The sequence below is a fragment of the Caretta caretta genome, chromosome 2 (assembly GCF_965140235.1).
Source record: "Caretta caretta isolate rCarCar2 chromosome 2, rCarCar1.hap1, whole genome shotgun sequence".
Classification (NCBI taxonomy): Eukaryota; Metazoa; Chordata; order Testudines; family Cheloniidae; genus Caretta; species Caretta caretta.
Genome location: NC_134207.1, coordinates 89,460,264 through 89,485,070, shown reverse-complemented (window position 1 = coordinate 89,485,070; position 24,807 = coordinate 89,460,264). Strand labels below are relative to the sequence as shown.

Below are 24,807 nucleotides of genomic sequence, written 5' to 3'. Positions count from 1 at the left end.
TCCAATTATGACTAGCTATTTATTACACGCATTGTTTGAGTTTGGCCCACAAAGGCATAACAAAATGAAATCTGGTTTCAGGAGGTTTAAATTTGCTCAGTCTGGTATTTTGGCTGCTGATTCTGCAAGGGCATAAATGCCCAATAATGCTATTGCATTCCTCATTTGAACACTACTGTCAGGTATGATCCATAGCCATAGTATGATAGCAAGCAAATTAAATGGATGTAATGTACTCTATATGCCAGATCTCCTCCTGCTACTACTTGTCCATTTTAATTTGTTAGAGTGGTTGTTTATCCAAGTTTCCCACTTAGTAGGCCAGCTAGGTCCTTATACTCTGGTTTCCTTTCTATTTTAAATGACAAACTTCAGTGCATTTTCTTGGATGATCAGGGAAGTTCAGGATTAGGGGCAACACTCCCTTTAATTATACCTCCAGCTGAGTTTTATTGTAAGGCACCTTGGGATGCTCTTCTTATAGGGCATCTTATAAGTGAGCTGGGTAGTGTAAAATATCAGATCATTGAAATTACTTTCATAGTTACATTTACTGTCCAATTAAAAGTAATCAGTGATCTCTTTGAAGGAGCCATTATACAATTAAAAGAGCTAACTCATTACATGTGTAAGATAGTATTAGATCTAGCACTGCTTTCATTAAGACTTACTTGACCTCAGACAAAGTACAAGTGGCCTCTTAGTGTATCCTGTCTGTACATAAACTGATGGATGAAAAACCCATCAACAGTGTTACTAAGAATCGAATCCATAACTCCACACACCAAAAACTCAAGCACAGTAGCTCCGCTCTTCAGATTTATATTAAAAAAGGGTCTGTTGTGAATTAGCAACATGGACATAATCTGCTTTAATTATTTTTTCAAGAGAATTGAATTTTTTTCCAGAAACTTTTAGAACTAAAATTCTTAACATAAGATGGATCAACCAAACTGCATTACAGAAACAAGAGATGAACTTACTTGCAAAGACCTGTGTTCAGTCCTATTGCTACAGGGGCTGGTGACAACCCAAACACCTAAAGCAGCATGGGTGGTGCAGCTGCTTGGTAACTGCAGGAGAAACAGAACCGAGTGCCTGAATTCACATTTCAAAAAGTAAATCTTTTAGTTCACGTTTTCAGTTACAGCAGTAAAATTAGGGTCTTGAAAACCACAGACCTTTGAATATTTGTTTTCCTTTCCTTTCATTAGATCTAAAACAAGACTTAAATGTTAGCTTTGAACCAGTTTTTTTCCTCAGCAGAGTTTCATAATAGAAATGCCAGGATAACTGTCCCTAGAGGACAGCAATCCAAAAAACTGATTTCATAGTTTAATTGGGATGGGTTTGCTACAAATCAAAGCCCACACACAATGGAAGGTAGTTGCGCATGCAAAGTGAGCTAGGCTGCTTTCGAAAGATGGACATTTACTGCGAGGTAGATACATTACAAACTATTTTCAAATGGCTGTTGAATTTATTAGCTTGATGAATATGGTCCTAACAAAATAAAAGTTAATCAATATTAAGAGATTTGTCTGAAGAACACTGATTAGAAAAATCTATGACAATTTGATAGAAATTAGAGTGAATTTAAAGAAAATGTTTAAATATTGCTAGCGTACATAAAATGCATGTAACAGACAGGCAAGGGAGAATGCTTTACATGTTTACAACTGCCACCTAATCACATTCTCAATCTTCATAAATTCTGTTCTCCAAATTTTAAAAAAATATGAGGCTGTTTTCTATAACATATCAAAGCATTATTTATACAAAATGAAATCATGGCCTATGATTCACAACAGTGCAATAGATAAAGAAAGAATACACCCACATCCAACAGGTGCTGAAAATAAATATCCAGATTCTAGAAACAAGATAGGCAGTGAGCACTCTGTGGAGATGTTTTCAATATTTTTTGAGTTGAATATTTATTGACTAGTCTCATGACCGTCATTTCATTTGACATATATAAATGAGTGCATCTGAAACATAAAAATGGCCCGACAATGCCAATTTTTATGAAGGCCTTTGATTGCTGATAGCACTAAATAGCTGAGCCAAAAGTAAGTCACAGTTATTGTTACTACAGAAAAAAAATGTCTATTGCTGAACCCTGCTCCCCCCACTGGGCATCTTTCATCAGACTTATGTGAAAAGCATGAATGGCTTAAATTTCTGTAGCTGGAACAATATATTGCTTGGTTAGACAAAGATAACTTATTCTAAGCTAAGCAAACAACTTAACCAATCCTCTTTAACTGCTAAAGCTTCGGTCGCTGAGTTTGAACTGAACTGAGCGTTCCAAACACTTGAAAATGGACCCTTTCTCTGTACTAAGAAAAGGCTGCTCTTATGCACTAGCGGTGTGAATACAGCATCTATGTCATACACGTATGATGGTGAGGATCACTGGTTTACAAACCAGCAAATGGGTTCACTACACTGCCAAAAGACTTGACTGGCTCTTGATGCACACCTTCCACCACAAAGGGACAGCTGTGAGATTTGACATGTATTTTAATACATTTTACAACTGTAAAATGAGGATGTGTTAGGTAATGATGATCTCCTGCAGTCTCAGACATTTTAGCCAAACGGGAAAGAATTTAAAGCTCCTTTGTATATAATCTGCATCAGAAAGGTATCAAAGGCACAAGCAAGAGTGACCAGGTAAGCAGAAATGACTGTGAATGAGAATGAATAGATTCACAAGGCAAATAATTAATGTTTGTGGATAGGTTTTTGCTTTTTATTGACTGGAAAGAAGAGACCTCCCAATTTTGCTCTGATGAAAACAAATAATTGCTCTGGTTTAAAATAAAACCATTACTGAATTATCTAAAGTCACCTGAAGCAAATTGGTCTCCAATAATCTGACACTAGCTGGAAAACTCCTCTGCACCCTCCAACCTCTAATTGCTTTGTCCTCCAAAGTAACCTGAGCCTAATAGGCAGAATCCACAATTGTGAAGGAGACAAAAATCTCAAGGGTTTTAAAAGACAAGATTCTTTACACAATGTACACAGCCAGCAAAGATTTGTGCAGTTTTAGCCTCTGAATTACAGTAAGTTGCACAGTCCTTGCTAAGTCCAGTTGATTTTATGAATACCCAAGGACCCTGATCAAATTGGAGTTTCCTTCCTGTCTTTGCTTGGCGATGGCTTGACTAGCTCCTTGACTGCCTTTGACTGCTCTTTAGCTGCTTTTGTCTCCAGGACACTGTCTCTTTGCTGTTGAGAAACACCCCCACGCTTTTCTGGCTCATCTTCTTCCTGCACCTGCTGCTCTGATTTTGCTCGCTGCATCTGTAGCAGGCGAAGTTGCACTCGCAGCTCAATGATGGCCTCTCGTTCCTCATGAATCGCTTGGTTCAGATGATTGTTCTTTATCTTTTGAGCAAGGGAAAGGAAAATATGACAAAACAGTAACTTCTGTACCTACTGACTCATGAATAGAGTATCACACAACGTAACCTTTGCTGCTAACTTGGGAAAGAGACAAGTGTGTGCACGTGTGCATAAATACACACACAGGAATTAACAGAAATGGAGTGCATGAAAAAAAATTAACCCCACAAGGAACAGAAGATTTATGGTGACAATGGACTAACAGCTGCACCCACCAAAAATACACACAGACAAGAAAATGAGCACTCCTGCCCACCCCTCTACAGAAAGGTTCAGAGCTGGTTTAAGATTTTTGTAAACTATATTTTGAGTTAAATACTTAATTAGGTTTTGGCAGATGACAGTTCCAACATGGACTGCAAAGAGACTTTACATTTAAATTAGTTCTGGAGCTACCTTGCCCCACCTCCCTCCAGCAGGAATTACTATAAAAATGAGCACAGCAGTTTAAAAAACAAATCTACAAGTTGAGAAACAGAGTGAAGTGTCTCTGATGTTATTCTTAGAGCTGGGCTACTTTTAATTTTTTGCACCAAGGCAGCTTTACATCAATTTTTTGGAGTCTGTTCTTAATCAGCTTCTTAAATCGTCCCCATCTTCAGTCTGAGTTACAAATATGGTGTATCAACAGCTAACTAAAGTTACCAGCTAGCTAGTCAGAGCACAGGACTAGAATTCAAGAAACCTAGGATTTATTCCTGGTTCTGCCACAGACTTTCTGTACGACTTTAGGCATGTCACTTAACCCTTCTGTGCCTCACCAGTAATATGAGAACAGTACTTGACAGGGTGTTTGTGAGATGTAGTTTATTAATAACTGAGGAGTATTTAAGTTCCTCAGATGGGAAGCACCAAACAGTAGAAGTACAGAGTTTCTACTGAGAATTGTAAAGGACATTAACCCAGGAGCCTCCTGACAGCACTAGGCACCATCAAGCAAGAGACCAGAATTCATACACCAAGTGTTACATCTTACTCCCAGCCATAGGGCTGGGAGAGTGATGGAGGAAATACAGCTCTAACCTCAGAGTGGGAAGAAGGGACTGAAAGGACCTTAGAGCTCTCCTTAGCTGGCTAAAGTAACACTATCCATACCCAGGAAAATTATTCCTCACACTAGGTAAGAGAATTGCTTCAATCTCTCTCTGGAATATCTATATTTAATTTTTGGATACCAATGCCCCTCTTTTAAAATGCTCTTGTCGCTTTCCAGTGAGTAACAATTCCTGAACTGGGCAATGGAGCTCCAAGTTTGTTTTTTTAAATGAAGAGTCACAATTCAGACACAATGCATAGGTGAAGAGAAAGGGGAGGGGAGGTGAAGAGAAGGTCTCAAATGTTTGTAGGGAGGAAAAAAACAGACAGATGCATGAAAGAAATGGAAAGGGCTGTGTGTGAAAAAATCTGAGAAATCCATTCTCCAGGCCCTGCCTCATGTGCAGTCATTTACACCTGTCCAAAGTGGTGGTGAGACTCTACTAAATCATTTTTGGTAGCAATTTACACCCACTTTGCACATGGGGAAATGACTGCACATGGTGCAGGAGCCCTGGGGAATGAAGTTAGCTTTTAAAAAGAACAGGATTGGTTCCTGAGAATTAAATATATTCCAGAGAGAGACTGAAGTAATCCTCTGTTCTCTCTCTCTTACACGGAGAACAGAATGAGCAACACTTGCCAAACTGCACCTCAGAGAAATTCTTCCACATGGTTAGGAGCCCACTCCCCAAGAAAGCCAGCATGAAAAGCAAAGGTTATTTTGGTAAAATGCACTGGTCTCACCTCTAGTTCCTCATTCTGCCTTTGCAAATCTTCCAAGATAATCTGTAGCTCCTCCTCATCCTCGCTCTCACTCTCACTCTCAGAAGAATATTCTTCAGTTTCACTTCTACCATGCTGCTGACGACTGAAAGGGTAAAAGAGATCTTAAATTTAAGCCCTGTTCGCATGTAAGTTTGCTGGAAATGCAGGTGAGAAAGTAGCTATTTTCATTTGAGAGTCTGCAGCAATTTATAAAACTAAAGCGTTTTCTTTCTTTCTTTCTTTCTTTCTTTCTTTCTTTCTTAAAAGCAAATTCTACTCTTGGTGAAATAAAGAAAAAAGGCAGTTTGTCCATTAAGACAATGGGATTTTTTTATGCTTAAGGTCTTCACAAGTTACTATGATCTAGAAGAAAATATCCCAAAAGCTGCAACAAGGCAATCTGTAATGTTCATCAGGTTCCTGTCCTTTCCATTAGCATTTTGAACTGCACACTTCTGTTTTTCAAAATCCAACCCTTTATAAGAGGTATACAATCACAGCAGAAATTCTTGTAAGAGTTCTAGCCTGGCTGAGGATCTGATGTCAGCAGGCTTTTTCTTACCTTTGAATTTCAGCTATTTCTGCTCGAAGACGTTCTATCTCCTCCTTCTCAGTGGCAATCTGTCTGCGCAGAAACTGTTCCATCGCCAGTAGCTCTTCCTGTTCTGTCAAGATCTCATTCTCCTGCAATGATCAATTAATTCACCTCATGAGGTCTTGGATTTATGATCTACAAAAAATACACTACAGTGTTTCTTCTTTCTAATGCTGCATCCTCAGAAGTGACCAAGCAACTTTGTTTTCTGGAAACACTTCAGGTAATTATGCTGAAAGCACGGTTTTGTCCTAGTGTGGATGTATGCGGACAGGCTGGCCAACGTTTCTACTCCTCTGGTCCATCAGCTCTCACAGCCAAGATTAATCTGGGATCAAGTTACGTCTGCTTTGAGATCTTCTTACTGAACTGTTGTGCGCTATGGCTCACCAAATTCCAGCACAAGCCAGACGGTGTGAGGCTGGGATTTCCTGCTCCCCAGACTCCATTAGGTGCCAAAGCTCAAATCAAAGGGGAAACACTGGGACCAAGTACAGAAGCAGACAAGTCCTAAACTCACCTTGAAAGATAGAAAGTGGGTGGCAAGAATTATGGCAGAAGAGTGTCATGATGGATGGGGAAGAACGGATGAGGTGGGTGGCAAAACAGTGGTCTGGGACAAAGAAGACAAAAACGCTGAGTACCTCCCTCGCTACTCTCTCCACATAACAAACACCCCACACACTAATCTCTTTCCTGCCAGGCCTCATATATGAGCCAAGGCCTTTGTCTCCTTTCACTTGTGCCAGCCTCCCAGTATTAAGAAAAGGTGTTTCTTGTTTGAAAGATCTGGAAATTCTGAGTCCTTTACTCTAGCCTGCTTACTTAAAACCAATGGATAAAACAAACTTTAAACCTACACTCCCGTGTCAATTCCAAAGAGGCTAGGAGCAAAGAATGCAGAACTGAGGAAGGAAACACCTCCACTTACCTTTTTTTTTTTTTTTTAAATTATACTTTTAAAAAATAACACATCTAAAGGGTTTAAGAAGCCCACAGAACTTATTTTGCTATCTAGCAAGCAACCTATCCAATAAGACAAGATTAACTTATTACATCAAACCTAATGAGCCTCCTTAAGTGACGAGTTTTTAGTTGCCTTGTTGTCGATAACACAGTAAAAAGCGGGCAAGAATGAGATCTGTAGGAAAATGTTACTGAAAAGCTTCCAATTATATTTGGAAAGAGGAACTATAGAGTGTGAGGCATGAACAAGAGAAGTGAAGGAGAACAACGGTATGAGTTACTTGAACAGTAAATGCTTCAGTCTTGCCTCTCATTCAGGCATTCGAGAGGAAGAGAGAGAAAACTAACAACTGGAAGTCTGACCTGACGGGCTGAAGCCAATGAGAGTTGTGAGTAGCTCATCCCCTTTCATCATGAGCATAGTGTACATCAGACACTGGGGCCCATATTCACAAAGGGACTTAGGCATTGGGACGATCAGTGTTGCAATACCTAACACTTAGCCACCTTACAAAATTACAGGAACACCACAACATTGTGATTCACAAAGCCTGAGTTAGACCCTAGATTCCCTATACAACGAACAGGGAGATATAGGAGACTTAGGCTGCAATTCACAAAAGCCAGCATGCCAGGCAGGGAACCGTCTAAATTAGCCAATGGGAGATGCAGATGACAGTAGGTCCTAACTCTCGCCGCTCTCAAAGAGCTAGGCACCTCTCTCTCAAATGGGAACCCTTCTCCTGGAGTCAGGGGGCTTAGGCGCCTAAGACATTTCTTGGGAAAATGAGTTAGACACCAGTCTAAACCCACACAAAATGGCCAGAAGAGGAAGAGGTGGTGGCACCCACCTTATACCCTGTAGCCCAGAGGCAACTGGGATGTGAGAGACCCAGGTACAATTCCCCTCTCTGGCACAGAGGGAGAAAGGATTTGACAGGGGTCTCCCACCTCTCAGCATGCTCTAATCTCTGAGCTAGTGAATATTCTGATGTGGGGCTCCTTTAAGAGCTCCTGTGGATAAATAACTAAAGAGTCACTAGGCCAGAGAGCAAGAAGGACTCCATAGCCTGGTGGTTAGGGCATCCATCTGGGTATTGAGACACCCAGGTCCCTGTTCCAGTACCTAGTTATTAATCCACAGTGGAACAGCTTCAACAGGAGAGACTGAGGGAACCCCAGATCAAAATATCCCATAGCTCAGAGCACTCAGAGGTGGGAGACTCCTGTTCAAATCCTTTCCCCCCCCTCAGGTGGGGGAACTGAATGTGTATCTCCCACATCCCAGGCGAGTGCTCCAATCACCAGGATAAAAGTTATAAAGTCGGTGCTGCTGCCTCTAGCCACTTTTTGACTGATGAAATAGGTGGCCTGTGAGCACACCTACCAGGTCAGGCTCCACACACAAGATTGGCAGGAGAACGCCTACCTTTCCCTGGTTTGTGCATCACACTGGGGCTCAGGCAGAAGGTAGGTATCCCAACACCTAGAGGGAGGCAGCAGTGCGCACACTCAGAGGCAGAAACCTAGGCACAGAGGGAATTTATACTCTGAAAATGCAGACACCGAGTGAGTTTAGGTGCCTCCAGGGTTTAGCAGGAGTTTTGTGGAACCTAAAACTGGGATTTAGGTGCCTAGACACCCAAGTGTGAGGTTTTGCCACCTAAGTACTTTTGTGACTCTCACTCTGGGTGAGAAAGTAGGTTTTAAACTCTGAATTTCAAGTAGACTGCAAGCATGTGTGCTGGAGTTGAAGCGTTTTCAGGGGAGGATGTCTCCTCTGGCTCCAGGTAAGTCAGGAGGATTCAACGCTTTTCTACAGCATTTAAATTAAATATAACTGTGATGCATCAATGTGAAGTGCTCAGTTAATCAGTACATTTCTATTGTAATGTACATTACACTTTCTGTTCAAAACTTTCAAAACCAGCCTTATATGTCCAGCCTCACCTCAGCACTCAAATCATCAAAACTTTCACAGACACAATTAAAACGGAGGAAAAAAAAAAGGGGGGGGGGGTCTTTATCTTCATCCAGTTCGGGAACAGACTGGGGGAAAATAGTGGTAGTGCTCTGAAAATTCTTCCCACAACCCAAGCTCCACCTAGAGGTGATGCCAAAATGAGACACCGATCAGACTGTGGAACACCTCGTAATAGAATAATCTCTCCTCTCTTTGGTTAACAGTGAAACAGGTAAAAGTGTTAACTAGATTATATTAAGGAAAAGTTATGGTACTAGATATAAAAATGTTTAAATATGAAATAGAAATATGAACGCTTCATGTGTACAGTATTTTTCAGCACCTGTTACAGTATGTGCCTACTCTGGCCTCAGGATCATTCCAGCAATCAGCCACCTATTCCTTCCCCATTCTTGAACTTTCTGACCTACCACTCAGACAATATATCATGGCTTTCCATGGTGCAAACACAGAGAATAACAGAACATTACAGCCTTCTTTAACTGACTAACTTTACTAACAAGCAAAGGTTTCTTTAATAAACCTGAAATATATTTGCTTCTCTTTAGTCATTGGTTCGTTTTCCAAAACTTGCTTTGCTGGTATATTAACAGAAGGGTAAGAAGAATAGAAGGAAAATGGGATTAAACACACCACCCACCTGAGTGAGTAGGATATTAATAACTTCTTCATTTTCATTCATTTCCTCTTTGGACACATCCTCCTTCGAAAGACTGGCAATTTCTTGAGCAATCTTTGTTTCACACTCCTGCAGTGACAGAAGTTTGGATTAAAAGGCTACCCGGACACATCACCACATTATATAATAGAATCCTGTTCACGTATCTGTCCAAAGCTAGCATGTATTGTTAGAGTCATCCCCAGAGAAGGTTTCTGTTTTTATTTCAAGTTTTTTAAAACAGTATCCAGAAGTCATTCATCACTAGTCCTCCTTTCTGGGACACATGGTAGTTAAATAAGGACAGCTTTTGGATTTACTTGTTCCGGGGAAGCAGTATGTTTAGAGCAGACTGTGGATGTTCCAGGGTAGATAATCAATTGGAGTTGTATGTATTGGCTGCTCAGGACATATTGCTTTATGCGCACCAGAGTGATGTGTTTGATGAACAGATTCCTAAGGCTCAAGGTCAATGTAACCAAAGACTGAAAATCAAAAACTGGACTGAAAGCACAACTCAACAACAGCAAAGCACTGGGTAAAAACAAATTCAGTGAAATGGGAAAATTCAAGCCCTTTCCTACTGAACGGCTGTGAGCATTTAGAACTGCAATTTTAAATGGACGTCCTTTTGAAACAAATGGACCAGTAGGACTCAGGCACTTATGTGGTATGTTGACATAAGCAAAGTAATTAACTGCTCACCTATTCCTCTAAAAATCCATTTCTGTTCTCACATTTAAGAAACTCTCATCCTTTTGGAACCCTGAATATAGCAAACCTTTTAATTATCTACTCAGTCCTGCCAGATGCTTGCATTACACAGCAACTTCAATGTTTAGAAAATCCTCCATTTGCCTTTTTTAGTACTTACAAGCTAAGAACAAGATCAAACAGACAGGATATGCAACAAGAAAATCAAACCAAAATCCCATCACAACATTTACCCTTTCTAAATGCGAATCAAACACATCTTAACCCTCTCTTAGAACACCTCCAGCACATTGCAATGAGAGGTCCTGAAGATGAGTTAGTTTCATGTTCAAAACAAAACAAAACAAAACCTGTGCATGTCACTGAAGCTATTATAACAGGAAATTTCAAGACCACTTTGAACAGGGTCAAACATATTCTCACAGCAATTACAATCTGTGAATTTAAAAGGTTTGGCAATGAACAGATAAAATGACCCACCTGTCTTTTAGCTTCTCTTAGTTTCCGTTTGAGGGCTGTTAAAATTCTTTGTACCTCCCATAATCTCTCTTCTTTGGATAAGTCTTTTATCCCCGCCTGCAAGTCTCGATGTAAACAGTTCAAAAGGAACTCCTAGAATAACACCAAAAGCATCATATTCACCACTCAGTGCTACACAACTACATTCTAATAATACACAATACCACCACCACTACCAAGCTCTTATACAGTGCATTTCATCAGTAGGCCTCAAAGTGCTTTACAAAAAGAGGTCAATACATTATCCCCATTTTACAGAAAGGGAAACGGAAAAATACCACAATCTCTTGTAGACACAAGAACCTGGACTGCAAGTAGGGAACTCACTGGTTTCCTTCTAGAGGGGAAAAAAGCTTAATTTCCATTGCTCTCATAACAACCTTCTTTTTGGTTGTGTAAAGCACTCATGGCTAAACAGACATCACCCTACTCCTTCCTTGTCGGATGTTAGATTTAGCTTTTCTTCCACGGATATGATTGTTCCACTGATTCTCTCCTCCACCGTTGACTCTTCTGCCCATCTCCCATCACAAGGTTTGCCCTGCCAATCCCCACCTTTGGGCCACCCCAACCAGCCTCTTCCTCCAATCCTGCTCTCATTCTGTGGAGTGTCTCTGGCACAAATCCCATGACTCGGCCAATTTTTTCTATTACAGATTCATTCGCTCCTCTTTCAGTTCTGTCATCTTCCTAGCTAAAACTACTCTACTTCTCCAATTTAATTAATTCCATGTCCTCAATCCCAGCTGCCTTTTCATCAACTTTGACTTGCTCTTTAAACCCTCCACTTTCCTCTCCACACAGGATCTGGCCAGTTACTTCCAAGAGAAAACTGACAAAAAGACAAGACCTTTCCCCCTCCCCTACAACCCTCTCCTCCTCCGCCTCTCTTGTCACAGACGCAGAAGTTTCTTGTTTGCACTTCTCCTCTAAACCTTCCACTTCCCAGTGACCCTATTACATTTCCTGATCTCCCTTGCACACACTCTGACCCCTTCCCTTACTCTTCTCCTTAATCTCTCTTCCCCCTCTGGCTCTTTCCTCTCACAATATGATCATGCTTTAGTCTTTCAAATCTAAAAACCTGACCCTTGACCCGAGCTGCCTCTCCAACTACAGCCCCGTCTTCCTTTCATCTTTAAGTTCACTGAACATGCTGTTTTCATTCTCTGTTTGGAGTTCTTCTCCTCCAATTCCATTCTGGACCCTCTCCAATCTGGATTCCTCTTCTTGCATTCCAAAATCATTCTTGCCAAAGGTCAGAACTAGTACTCCATCCGTACCTTCCTTCACCTGTCAGCGACCTTTGACACTGTTGACCACGCTCCTCTTCTTGAAATCTTGTCCTCCACCTTGGCCTCCAAGATTGTCTTCTTGTGGTTCTCCCATCTCTCTAATTGCTCCTTCAGTGTGTCCTTCAAAGGATCCTCCTCATCCACCCTCGAACTTTCTATGGGGATTCCACAGGGCTCTGTCCTTGGTCCCATTCTCTTCTCCTTTTCCACCTTATTTCTGAGTAATCTCCTCCACAAGCACAAATTCAACTACTATCTCTCTGCACATGACTCTCAGATCTTCCTCTCTACTCCACACCTTTCATCTTCTGTACAAACTAAAATCTTGCCCTGTCATTCCGACATTTCCTTGGGGATCTCAAGCTCTCAGCTCAAGCTCCACAAGGCTAGAAAACATTATTCTTAATTTCCCCGCCCTCCAATCCCTCTCCCTACCTTCTTTCTTAGTGGACAATGCTACCATCCTGTTTGTCACTGACCCATAACCTGGCCATCATACTTGACTAACAACTCTACATAGGTCCCCACTTCCAGTCTATATCTAAATCTTCCGATTGTTTCTGTGTAATATCTATAAACATATGGACTTTCCTATTCATCCACACAACTGAAACTCATCTAGGCTCGCATCATCTTGCATCTCAATTACTGCAACACCCTTTCCTTTAGCTTTGACAAATGCAATCTTGCCCTGCTCCTATCCATTCAGAATGCTGTTGCAAAGATCATTTTCTGAGCTTGTTGCTTTGGCCAGGTCACATTCTCTCTTTGTATCCCTCCCCTGGCTCCTCCCTTCCCCATCACATCAAACATACGCTACTTGTCTTCACTTTCAAGACCTTTTACGGCTACTCTCTCTATCCTACCTATTGTCTCTCATTCACTACTGAGATGTTGATGCCTGCCTACAGTCAGCAAATGATACCATTCTTCATTGCCTTCTTATTAAATTTTCAAACAAGCACCTTCTTGCTTTTGTCTGTACTGCCCCTATTGTTTGGGAGGAGCTCCCTGAAAACATCCACAAAATTTCTTCATTACCAGCCTTCAAATCCTTGGTTAAAACTCTTCTTTTCTGAGATGCCTGCAAAACACTTGGCAACAGTTAGGTTACTAGTGTGCTGAGATCACTACCTATCATGCTAACCACATTGTCTCATTCTGTCCTTGTATTCCCCCATCTATCTGTATCCATCTGTTGTGTCTTGTCGTATAGATAGACTGTAAACTCTTTGGGGGAGGAACCATCTTTTTGGTCTGGATTTGTACAGCCCTTAGCACCTGGTGCTTAACTAGGGCTCCAAGGTGCTACAGTAATACAAATAATAAATTATTTACATGGGGCTGCTTTCCCTCACCACCTCAAATTACAGTTCCTTTAATTATAAATAGCAGAATCAAGTTAGGGAAAGTTGCGATTTCAAGTTTATCCTTAGTGCTAATTTTCAATAATAAAGACTGCACGCCAAGAATGCACCAACACAGAAAATTATGTAAGACACATGGAAGCAGAGACAGACGTCAAAATGCACAAATCTTTATACACAGAGGAAAGTCCATTCAAAAGACTTATAAAATAAGATACCCTTTCCTTCCCCTTATCTAAACTTACTACTATCACAAAAGATCTTTTCTGGAGGTCTTAAGGAATGATATGGGAAAACCACCAGCATTAGCATGGGTAGTACATGTTAGAAGTTACATTAACATTGAACTGCAACTTGTCCAGAAGAAAATTCAAATAGTTCTAGCTCCTTTTTCCATTCTCCTTCCTCGATTCAGTGGGTTATTAGTGTCCCTCTTCTCCCATACTCATGGAAGGCACCTCTGTTTAGCTAGCTCTTCAGCCCTGAACTGAATTCCAGAGAGCTGAACCCATTCCAAAAGACACTTATAACCAATATCTATTTTCCCAGAAATCCTGGCCCTTATCTTCTATTTCAGAAGTGTAGTGTGCAGCACATGTTAGGAGAAGGACTGGAAACTTGCCCTTCGAGCGCTAACACCCCAATCCAGAGCAGTCTGAAGTCTGCTGTATTTTAGACCAACTGCTGCAGCTCCTAGGCAATGTTATAGCAGTTGGAGTCACCAGTACATAGGGATGCCTCAGCTCCTGCTCATGCACTGAAAACCAGGTGGTGTAAGAGGTCCTGCAGCAGTTCTGCATCACCCATGGATTTCCATAGGCAAGGCGAAATCTTCCAGTAGCCTGGCAAACCAGTTCTAGGAGACTGCTGAGGCAGCACAAAGCAACCCTAATGCACCAGAGAAGCAGTCCCTGCGAAAAGTCACCTTTCCAGTTCCACAAGTTTGGAACTCTGTATCACATCCCCTATTACCACATTTTGTTGGCCTGTTAGTAATGAACTTCAGACACATTTAAATACCTCCTCGAGCATGCTATTAAGGGATATTACACAAACCACTTACCTGCAAAACATTGTCCCCATTATCCCCATACATCAAGAAAATCCTTGAATAGCTCACAAGGTGATTAGTACAAGACTTGGTTTTTCGATACGCCTCTACAGAAGTACAACATATCTTCCCCCAAATACAATGGTAACATTAACAAAATACCAACTACTTAGCCACATTACTGAGTTTACAGCAAACTGTTACAGCACATGGGAATTTAAAAGTCATCACTACTGTCTATGAGATCTACTTCCATCAGGTCTCAGCTGCCTGAACAAGAACATAATCTTCAGGCCAGACACACTGAGGTAAAGACAAACCTGTCGTCTGATTTCCTCTTTAATGTTTTCCTGTGTTTCTGGCAGTGCTGGCATCGTTGCCATATTAGACCAGCGAAGGGGTTTTGTCACCTGCTTCAGAGTCACATTTCCAAAGAACTCTTGGACGTGTGTAAAAAATACATACAGGACACGGTTGCTGATCTGGGAAGAAATGACAGTGAAAATACTGCTTCAGAAAGTGATTTTTTAACACAATGTCCTTTATTATCAATGGTACGTTTGCCCTACATTGTATCTTACCGGACAAAGGATGTAAGCTTTTTTCCATCTTTGGGATATAGCTACAACTCTGTTCAGACAAGCTAATCAGTACTACTTCTAGAAGATTCAAGGGTTAGTTTAAAATAAAATTATGTCTGAAATTCATGATCTGCTGCGAGCCTGAAGGAAGCGTGACCACGCTGTATTCACTTTGTGGTCTCTCATCACTGTACCCTCTGGTGACCATGACACATTCTATTTCCAAGCTAAAAGTTGTTGGCTTGCAATAATTAGCTTTACAAATGGTAGACACAGAAATTTGCTAGTGTCTTGTTAGGCCTTTCTCCATAGACAAAAATGTGAAGTCAGTGCTAGTGACAGACAAGAGAGACCTTACAAGAACCGTACTGCACCAGTTATGTTTTTTCCCTTTTATCCACCAAGCTGATTTTTCTCTCTAGCTTACTGCAAAATGAGAATGATCATTTGTCATTACATCTGTGCTTCACAGACTTCGCAACTCCTTTATAGTAGACTATATTACCTCATTCAATTGCTACTGTTTTTAGATATCAGTGGGTATGAAAAACTCAGAACCTTAAAAATCTGGAGTAAGCCAGGAACATCAGGAAACTGAGGGCAAATCTACCCTTAAAACGCTGCATCAGCGCAGCCGCACCAATGTAGCTGTGCCTTGTAGCGCTTAAGTGAAGATGCGCCTGCACCAACAGGAGAACTTGTCCCGTAGGTGTAGTTAATGTACCTCCCTGAGAGGCAGTAGCTATGTCAATGGGAGAAGCTCTCCCACTGACATAGTGCTGTCTACATGGAGGGTTATGTCTTTCAGGGGTCTGGATTGTTCACACCCCTGAGCAAAGTAGTTACACCAATATCAGTCTGTAGTGTAGACTGGCCTAACTCTGAGACTAAAGGGTTAATGAGAACACATTTTATAACTCTACTAGACCACATAGCCTAGAATGCAAACATCATGTTTGATAAAATGCTCAGAATGATACCCCCCCTTCCTTACAGATACAGACTTCAGCTAAACTAGTATTTACAGTTTTAAAGGATAATCCATTAACAGACTCTGTACAGGGCTGCAAGTAATGTCTACCATATTGTGAAATGTTAAAAAAAAAATAAGGGAATCACTGAGTTATGCCTACTGAATAACTATTTGCTCTATTTCTCCCCAATATTTCAAGAGATTTAAAATATACTTTAACACATCTCAAATACTTTAAACAGGGGGAAAAAAGCTGGCCACAAAATGTTTTTGAAAGAGCTGCATTATGTTCATTGCCTTGAGACTAGATTTGTTTTGATATGATCTATCAAATGGAAATTCACTACTTGTGTTGAAATAAGTGACAGTTCTGACACCAATGTTATGTTATTGCCTAAATCTATTTAAGCAACAAGACATGACAAGACATGAGTTACGCTGCATTAATTTCATGCCTATTCTGTTAGAGAGGAGGACAGGACAGCGTAGCTGTCACAACAAAGTATCAGTGAGTAAAACCCAACCCTCTTGCCTTATTGAGGGCCTTACTGAGATTATAAAATCATGAAGTAAGATTTTAAAAAACCCCAATCACAAAGTGCGTTATGCAGCAAAACTCCAATTCTAAACGGTGACTAATTTAAAATATATAAAGTATAATTAGAAATTAAGCTGTAATCCAGTTATTGCTCAAAACTCTTACTAGGTCCATTTGATTTCTTCTGATAATATGTTAATTGATACTTAGCCAATATACCCAAATAATTATTTCAGGAGGAAAATCTGTGTTTACAGAACTGGATTGACTGGCCTGATATTATAAGCAATAATACAATATTGTTCAATGATAAATCATTAAACCACCAACTTTAACAAATTCTAATGAAGTGTGTGCGCAACTATAGGTGTCAAAGGTTTCCACTCCTCCTCTCTCACTGCACACTGTTAGCTTACTTGTAAAACTAGTCATACAGCAGTGTTTATAATGCTTACATTATTTAACTATATTTAAAGGCCAAATATGTTCATCTGGATTTCAGACCAGCCCACATTAGGAATAAGTAAAACCAAAATATGAAGTCCTGAAGAATACATGAAGAGAAGCTATTATTCAACTGCACGATAACATTTATAGTTTGTGTGTACAATTCTAAGAGGAGGACGTTTTAAAGAATCTCTTGCTAGGACTGCAATACAGCTCACATACTTGTTGGGTTGTGCATGTACCTGAACAGTAGGGCTGAGCACTATAGAAATGTTCTGGATGTTCATTTTTGTTTCTAGTTCCTTTGCGATAACATGGTCCATGTGCACAATCAACCAAGATATTAAGAGATGGTTACACTCTGGCAACTCCTTTAGCAAGCGTTGGCACTCCTGAACTTTTTCCCCCTCTGTGCTCTTCCCGCAAGCCTCTTCGAAGCGGGGCATTAGCTCTTTGGTAAGCAAGTTTTCAGGCAGTTCTCGTAGATATTGTTTCAGCAAGCTGGCTATGGTATTCGGCTCATATTCCTCCAAGTTGGGAGATTCTTCTCGATCATAGGCTGCTTTTAGTTCATCCACCTTTGATTTTATTCCTTAAAATATTTAGATTGAAATTAAAGAGACCTTGAAAACAAGTACATCAACCATCTTTACATTTAGGGTATGTCTACACTGCCAATTAACATGTGAATTGTAGCACAGGTAGGCATACCCAATTCATCTAATTAGTGATAGTAACAACAGTAATGAAGATGTGGTGGCACAGGCTTCAGCACAGGCCCTAGTATAAGCCCCCAGGGACACTGGATACATACTCATATTGCTAGACCATGCCAGGGACCATTCTGCCATGTCTTCATTGCTACTGTTACCCATGCTAGCTAAATGAAAGCTGGCACAGGTATGCCTACCTGTGCTACAACTATTTACACGTTAATTTGCAGTGTAGACATAGCCTTAGATTTACAGGTTTTCTTTTATCTGCCCCTCCTTATTAACAAACACACACACACACACACACACACACACTTTTCCTTTTTAGATCCTTTTTTTTGTCTCTCCCTACCAAGAATGAAGTTAATTCAGAAAAACCTCTCAAGGTGACCTGTATGTTACAAAATAAAACCAAGACCAGTACGGTTTTGTGCTCAGTGCCTCTAAAAGCAAGACTAAGAAGGAAATTCATGCACATAAGATAGTGTATATGTTTTGTTTTAGTTCTCCTGAAGTCAAAAAACTGGCTCCTGCTCTGATGTGAAAAGGCTGTGTAGCTGAAGCACAGTGGCAGCCTGACAGCATGAGCATACGTGTGTGTGGAGGGGTTAAACACGTAAGAGACACTGCTTTACCATATTGGTATGATTTTATAAAGTTTAAATATTTGTGTATACCAAAAGACCCACTGCTAAACCACACTATATAGTAAAGCAATGGCACCTACCTGAACCCCACCCCCAAGTAAGTTGCCTGCAAGCTGTACCAGGGTTTCATGATCATAGAAATGGATGCAATGTCAGATCAATGTGGGAGCCAAAGCACCTAAAATAAGGGGAAAAGTTTAAGATCACTTGTGTATTTAAACTCTCAGTTGGCATTCAGCATGTATCCCTAAAATGAGTAGTTTTATTAAAAAATACTTGCAATTAACTTTTAATATTACAGAATAATCTCTAAGCAACAGCCCCCCACAAAGCCAGAGACCTCCCTTTAAAAAAAACAACAACTCTTGTTTGCCAATTTCCAATCAGTCATCCCTCCTGGGAGGTGTGATATTTAAAACTCTCGGTTCGGGGCACTAACTGTGTCAAAGTGTGTATTTATTGTATGACTGGAAAAAACTATCCAATATCTGAGTAGCATTTTGATCCCCAAAACCAGGAGAATCTGTGTTTATGGGAGGGCTTTGATACAGTTTTCTGCAGATATGTGGATGGATAAAAATTGATTATTTTTGTTTTAAATAAAAAAACCCACCTGATTTTATATAAAAAAACAAAACAAAAATAGATTTTGGTTTAAAAATTTGTTTTTTTTACTTAAATCAGATTTTTTTCATTTAAATTAAATACAGGTTAATTTTTTTAAACTAAACCTATTTAAAATTAAATTTGAAATTAGCAATCTATATTAAGGCCTAACCATTTTAAAATCTATTAAAATAATTTAAATTAAGTACAAAAATAATATTAAGCAGTACGTTTGCTGACAAGTTTTACAGAAGGTCAAACCACTGAACTGGCTGAGTACCTGGAACCAGAGTTTACTAAACCAGCATTTGATAGTAGTAGTAGTCTCTTCTGCAGGAGCAAAGAAAATATTTTCTTCATTTCAGTTTATTCAACTAGTTCCGTTCAATGACTCGTTCGTTCAAAGTTAAGAACCAATCGGGAACTGAAAAAGCAGGGAAGCTGGTTTTCCTTTTCCAATCTATGAATAAAAACCTGGGACTAAGAGGGTAAGATCTACTAGTTCTAAAATCTAGAAGGACATGGTGACCAGAAACAATCAGTTCAATTCACTAAATATAGATAATACTTAGTCTGGTAAATTAGTTTTAAATGCAAAACATGTTTTGATAAACTTTTTTTTGCTTCTGTATTGATCACATTTAAGGTAGCTTTATTTATTAAAATGCTGTTTGTGAATTTTTAATTGAATTTTCATACATATAGAGTGTGACAAATACGTTAAAAAATAACCCTGAATGAATTTCCATTCTTATAGAGCTTGACACAAATCATAAGTAAAAAATTAATCATCTAATAAATAAAAAATGCATCATTTGCTGTTTTTAACCACAGCAAAATATAATAAGGAAGAATTTGAATAAATATAAATTAAGTTATATAACTGCTTAAATAAATGTGCATAATATAGTGTATCCTCCTGGTTAGCAAAAATGAGCACCAAATTTAAGGCTATATTCACTTGTAAATCAACACGTTTTAATTGTTACTAGCCAATGAGAATCAACCTTTCTTTAGGAAGGTAATTAAAAATTACAAATGCAAACCACAATTAAAACCGATTAATCAAAACAAGATTTCCTGTGTACTGATTTAAATCATGATTAATATTGATTATTTAATTCAGTTCACCCTGCAGAAATGTACAGAGGAATCTAAAACTGAGAATTTTGGTATGGCTATAAGGTAAGCGTGGTGGGTTAAATGTGTTTCCCACCAAAAGACCCAGAACTGGACAGCATATTGTGAAGAAAGAAAAGGCTATCCAAGGAAAATGAAGATCATCCTAGGCACAGAATTTCCAGACCTCAAATTATGAGGAACTGTTTTTGCTGTTATGCCCTAGCCTCAAATACAGTATAGGGTGAAATCATATGCAACTGCGTAAACTAATACATCTGCATAGTAAAGGAATGAGGAATCTGATTCAACTAATAAGCTTAATTTGAACTCTCTTTCACAAGAGAGGAGGGGGATGCTGCACAAGAGACTGCCGAGAGAGCTCAAAAATAGGTCACAGAACAAAACCCCACACCATGTTATATTTCCGCAGGACATTGTGATCACTTGAATGCTCTGAAATACAAGGTCTGAGAAACAGTTTTGACTATTGCCTTATCTTTGCATCCCCAACAAATTCCATGCACATCAATTGAATGCAGGTATCTTAATAAAGCCTTTAAAATTACTCCCCTGTGCTATTTTATAGATTTAGATAATACATATTTTACTTGCTCTAAATGCTTTTTCTTATTTTCTGTCCTTTTTTGTTCTACAGCTCAGATACTTGGAATATTTGCACGATTCATATTGCAGGTGGCTTTCACAAATCAAATATATCTGTATATTTAAATAATGACTAAAATCATTGGTACTTGTATGTAGATCAATGTTATACAACTAAGGCTGCTAATTATCTTGATGTTACTACCAGTGTGTTTCTTCAAATCCAAGCTGAAATTCTCAACTGCTGTTCTACATTACTAGTGGATTTACTGAAAGAAAAAAAGAAAGGTTTTGTATATATTTAAGTTCGTTTTGGAAGAAAATTAGAATGAAAGTGGATGGGGAAAGCAAAGTCAGGAGTAACCTATTTATTACTTCAACTCCCTACCAAATTTCCATTTTCATTAGCTAGAACTGTATCTTATTTCTAATAAAGGAGTAATATACTCAAAATAACCCCAAGCGCTGATCAAAACGTTTTAGCAGCTATGGCTTGACTCCAAAGCATGTTATGCTACATACCTAGTTTCCACCCATCAAAAAGACCAAACCATATACCTTTTTGTTGCTACCTTCAGCAAGTGGGTGACCATGCTATGGAAACATTGGAGAAGGAGAGGTTCAATACTGAACACCTGTGCATCTGATAAACCTTTCCCTTCCCTTACACCATGAGACTGGTTTTGTAACTTAACCATCTCCTACTCCACAGGCTAAGAACGTAGAATTTTTTTCTCTACCATCGCGTAAGCTATCTTTCAGGAATTTCAAATCCATAGCTTGGTTTACAATTACATAGTTAATTTCACTGAAATTGCAGTCTTTTATGAAATTAAATGAATAAAACTATACATGTGGAGTGGATGTGTAGAGAAAAGCAAAGTACTATATTCATGGGTTTTTTTGGACAAATAAAGGTAAAGCCTTGAAAATCTGCACTTAGATGCGCCCAGTATACCTGAAACTCTGTAGATGCCTTCACATTTCATGCCATACTTCTCTATGTAATCTATACATTCACGGAAAACTGCTGGCAGGCGAATGCCATCGTACATCATGGTCCTGTCTGCTGCATCAGCCAAAGGAATCCCAAACACCGGCCTAAGACTTGGAACATCCATCTGAGGTACCTCTGGCTCTGGAGTTGGCTTTTTCTTTTTTTTCTTCTCCTTCCACTGTTTTACAACGTCTGCTGCTGTTAAGTCTTTTGACTTCTTCTCTTTATGTTTTTCTTCCTTGTGTTTGTCATCTTTATGTTTTTCATCTTTGGGTTTTTCTTTTACTTTAAAATCCTTTTCTTTCTTTTTGGAAAAGCTGGGTTTCTTGAAAACATGAATTCCTTTGGACCGCTTCAACTTGGAAGGACTTTCAGCTTCATCACCAGAGCTGTCCTCTTGGAAGGCAGCATAACCTTCCGCTATTGGGAGAAAGAGAGTGGCAGAAAGTTATCACCTGCTTTAATTTATTTTTAAAAAAAAGTCTAGAAGGAGAAAAAAAGGGGTAAAGGGTAATATTGAAAGAGACACGGTACCTGCCTACAACTAAAAAAGATCCATTTTTCTTTTTACAGCGTTAAGTAGGGCAATTATTAAATCAGCGTTTCACAGTTATGTCCAATATGAACTCATCTCATGAATCACCTAAACATTTGGTATTTTAAATACTTACTCAGTATGACAATGTCCATCTTACGTGCTATTTGTCCACTTAATAGTCAAGGAAATGCAAAATAAAACAACTGTCTGGCAACTTCTATGTTCCTGTAATCAATAGTATAAAAGTTGCTGTTATGAAAAATCATCTGCTACACAAGTACAGCTTTAATAAATGACTATGCAAAGGGTAGAGTCACTTAATTGCTCACTCCCTTTCTGAAAACGTTAAGAATCTTCTTAGGAGGAGTGTGAAATTATTACATTTTAGCCTCAGATCAAAATATCATTAAAAAGGGGGGAAACTTACTTTTTCATTAGATAAGTAAAGTTGTTCCAACTGTACTGACATATTACCTATTACTGCAGTTCTACATTTGCCTTATGTAGCCTGTGAGAGACTGCAACTCCAAAGTCACAGCCTAACAACACCACGCTTCAGCTGCAAAATACAAGGTACTGTCTCTGAAATATATGCACAAGAGTTTTTATAAGATACACCTCTGCAGCTAGCCCTGCCTATCCTCTAGGCAAGAACAGGAAAATCTTTAAAGGTGGATTGGAAGGGTTTCTTTAAGCCACCTAATTATAGGTTTACATGCTCAATACTCCAAAGAGCTAAAGTAAACAAGAAATGGGTTCAACAAAGCAGAGATTTTACATGCAATATGTAGTTTTTAGGTTCCATTAAAGCTGTGGATAATCAGCTCTATCTCGGATGTGATATTCCTGAATGAGGTTTTCCTGATATTGTTCCATTAGTCAAAAACTCCTGGAACATGAAACTGGCCTATTATTTGCATGAGGGAAGGACAGAGTTAAGTCAAGCGCCATTTCTTAATGGACATGGTTTTAGATTTTTATTTATTTATTTATTTTACACTACTTGGCTTGCAAGGTCCTCAGAGCAGGCACCGTGTGTGACGTTGTATGCTTGCATCTACAGGGCTAAGATGGATTTAAACCACCTTGTGTCCTTCTGATCCTGGGCTGCTCCAAGGGCTAGAAGGGCCCCAGCATAATTTAGACAGGCTTGATGGCAGGTTCCCTAAGCTGCTCTATAGACAACATAGTTTTTGCAAAGTTTTTATATTAAAATCCCCAAAATGTAATCTGTATAAAATATTTTAAATACACAGAACTGAGGTATACTAAATAAACTGAAATTACTTGACCAGCACACCCTCCTTTACCTCCCTCAAAAATACTCCAAGTTCCATGTTCCAGGGGGATTAACTGGCTAATGTAGAAGCATCAGCACAGTGCATGCTGGTGAAAGTGGTGTGCCCTGGCTTCAAGGGATCAAACAAAGTCATATGTTAAATCAAGCAAGTTAAACCCATTCTGTGAAGAGGGCCAAATTTCATATTTTCATTTGGCTGTGTGTGTGTCAAGTCTCCAAGTTCAGGAACATATACTACCCATGAACCACAGAAGAAATCCCATTGATAACCATGGGAGGTTTGCAGATCTCTCCAGGATAAAATGTAGTCCATAAGTAGTAGCTAAACTTTAGTTAATAGGATTACTTTATCACATTCACCATTAGTCAAAGAGTGGTTCTGGACACTTTTAGGACAACCACTATTTCTATCCTTTAATCCCTTGGATATATGATTAACCCAATTTGTGTACAGAGTTGCATAATTGTGCAATCCAGGCTAAATCTGACTCATACAGTGTAGTTTATAGGCTTAAATTATAATACTGAGATGAGTGGAGACAGTTAACATATCTTAGAGCCAATGTTTCAGTTTTTCTGCAGTCTCAGGAAAACAGTTCTTTGTTGGTTATACTCTCTTCATGTCTAGAAGGCTCTCTATACAACAAGAGCTAAGAGTCCATTTTATTTCTTTAAAGTTAAATCTTGCATTCTATCACAGGGAGCCAGATATATATGTTAAGTGGGTCAGGTGTTTGACCCAACAAATATTTTAAATAATTTATTAGTTGACCAGCCCTCTAATTTTAGCTCTTTGGAGCATTCTGCATGTGTCTCTACAATTAATTGATTTAAAAATATGTAGGTCTGTTTTAAGTAAGCAAGAAGAGGTAGGATGAAAAACAAGTTTAGAACAGAAGGAAGTTATGAGTACACTGATCCTATGTGTGACCCTGACATGAATACACATAAATATCTGTACTTCTATATCTACATAAAAATGCATATTATATATATATATATAAGGATGGAACAGAGATGCATGCATATTTAGCTTCTGTAATGGCTTTTTTCATTCCCCCTCTCCCTCCCCAATTTGTCTATTACTAGACTTGTGCCAAAATTTGGTAACAAACAAGTAGGTCACTCCATAATTATGTTATTTAATACATAAAGCCCTCCAGATTCTAAGTTCACATTCAGGCTATTGCTCTCCCTTGGGTGTGGGAAGCACCAGAAGTTGAAGTAAGTGTTTTGCTTTATTTTCATTGTAAAGGATTTTATTAGTTTTAGAAGAGCAAAGCAGAACCTACATTCATAGCACAGTTTCTCCCAGCAAAGAGAGAATGTCACAAAGCAAAAGTACAAATCCACAAGCTCAGGCCTGGTCTACA

General features: G+C 39.2%; 1 protein-coding gene across 6 annotated transcripts in view; it reads right to left on the bottom strand.

Annotated features, from left to right (window-relative positions):
* Positions 1-852: 852 nt before the first annotated feature.
* RALBP1 (ralA binding protein 1) overlaps positions 853-24,807 on the bottom strand; it is a 67,102-nt gene continuing 43,147 nt past the window's right edge. For 4 of the 6 annotated variants that reach the window (XM_048840258.2, XM_048840259.2, XM_048840260.2 and 1 more), the window contains exons 3-10: positions 21,558-22,016; positions 17,151-17,500; positions 14,690-14,851; positions 10,618-10,749; positions 9,406-9,513; positions 5,783-5,904; positions 5,200-5,323; positions 853-3,399 (exon numbers count right to left, since the gene is read on the bottom strand). In XM_048840258.2, coding sequence (XP_048696215.1) covers positions 3,133-3,399; positions 5,200-5,323; positions 5,783-5,904; positions 9,406-9,513; positions 10,618-10,749; positions 14,690-14,851; positions 17,151-17,500; positions 21,558-22,016 — 1,724 coding nt within the window. In that variant the 3' untranslated portion in view covers positions 853-3,132. Of the gene's footprint in view, positions 3,400-5,199; positions 5,324-5,782; positions 5,905-9,405; positions 9,514-10,617; positions 10,750-14,689; positions 14,852-17,150; positions 17,501-21,557; positions 22,017-22,267; positions 22,360-22,561; positions 22,651-24,807 lie in introns of those variants that run through there. The other 2 variants (XM_048840263.2, XM_048840264.2) reach the window with 2 other exon arrangements.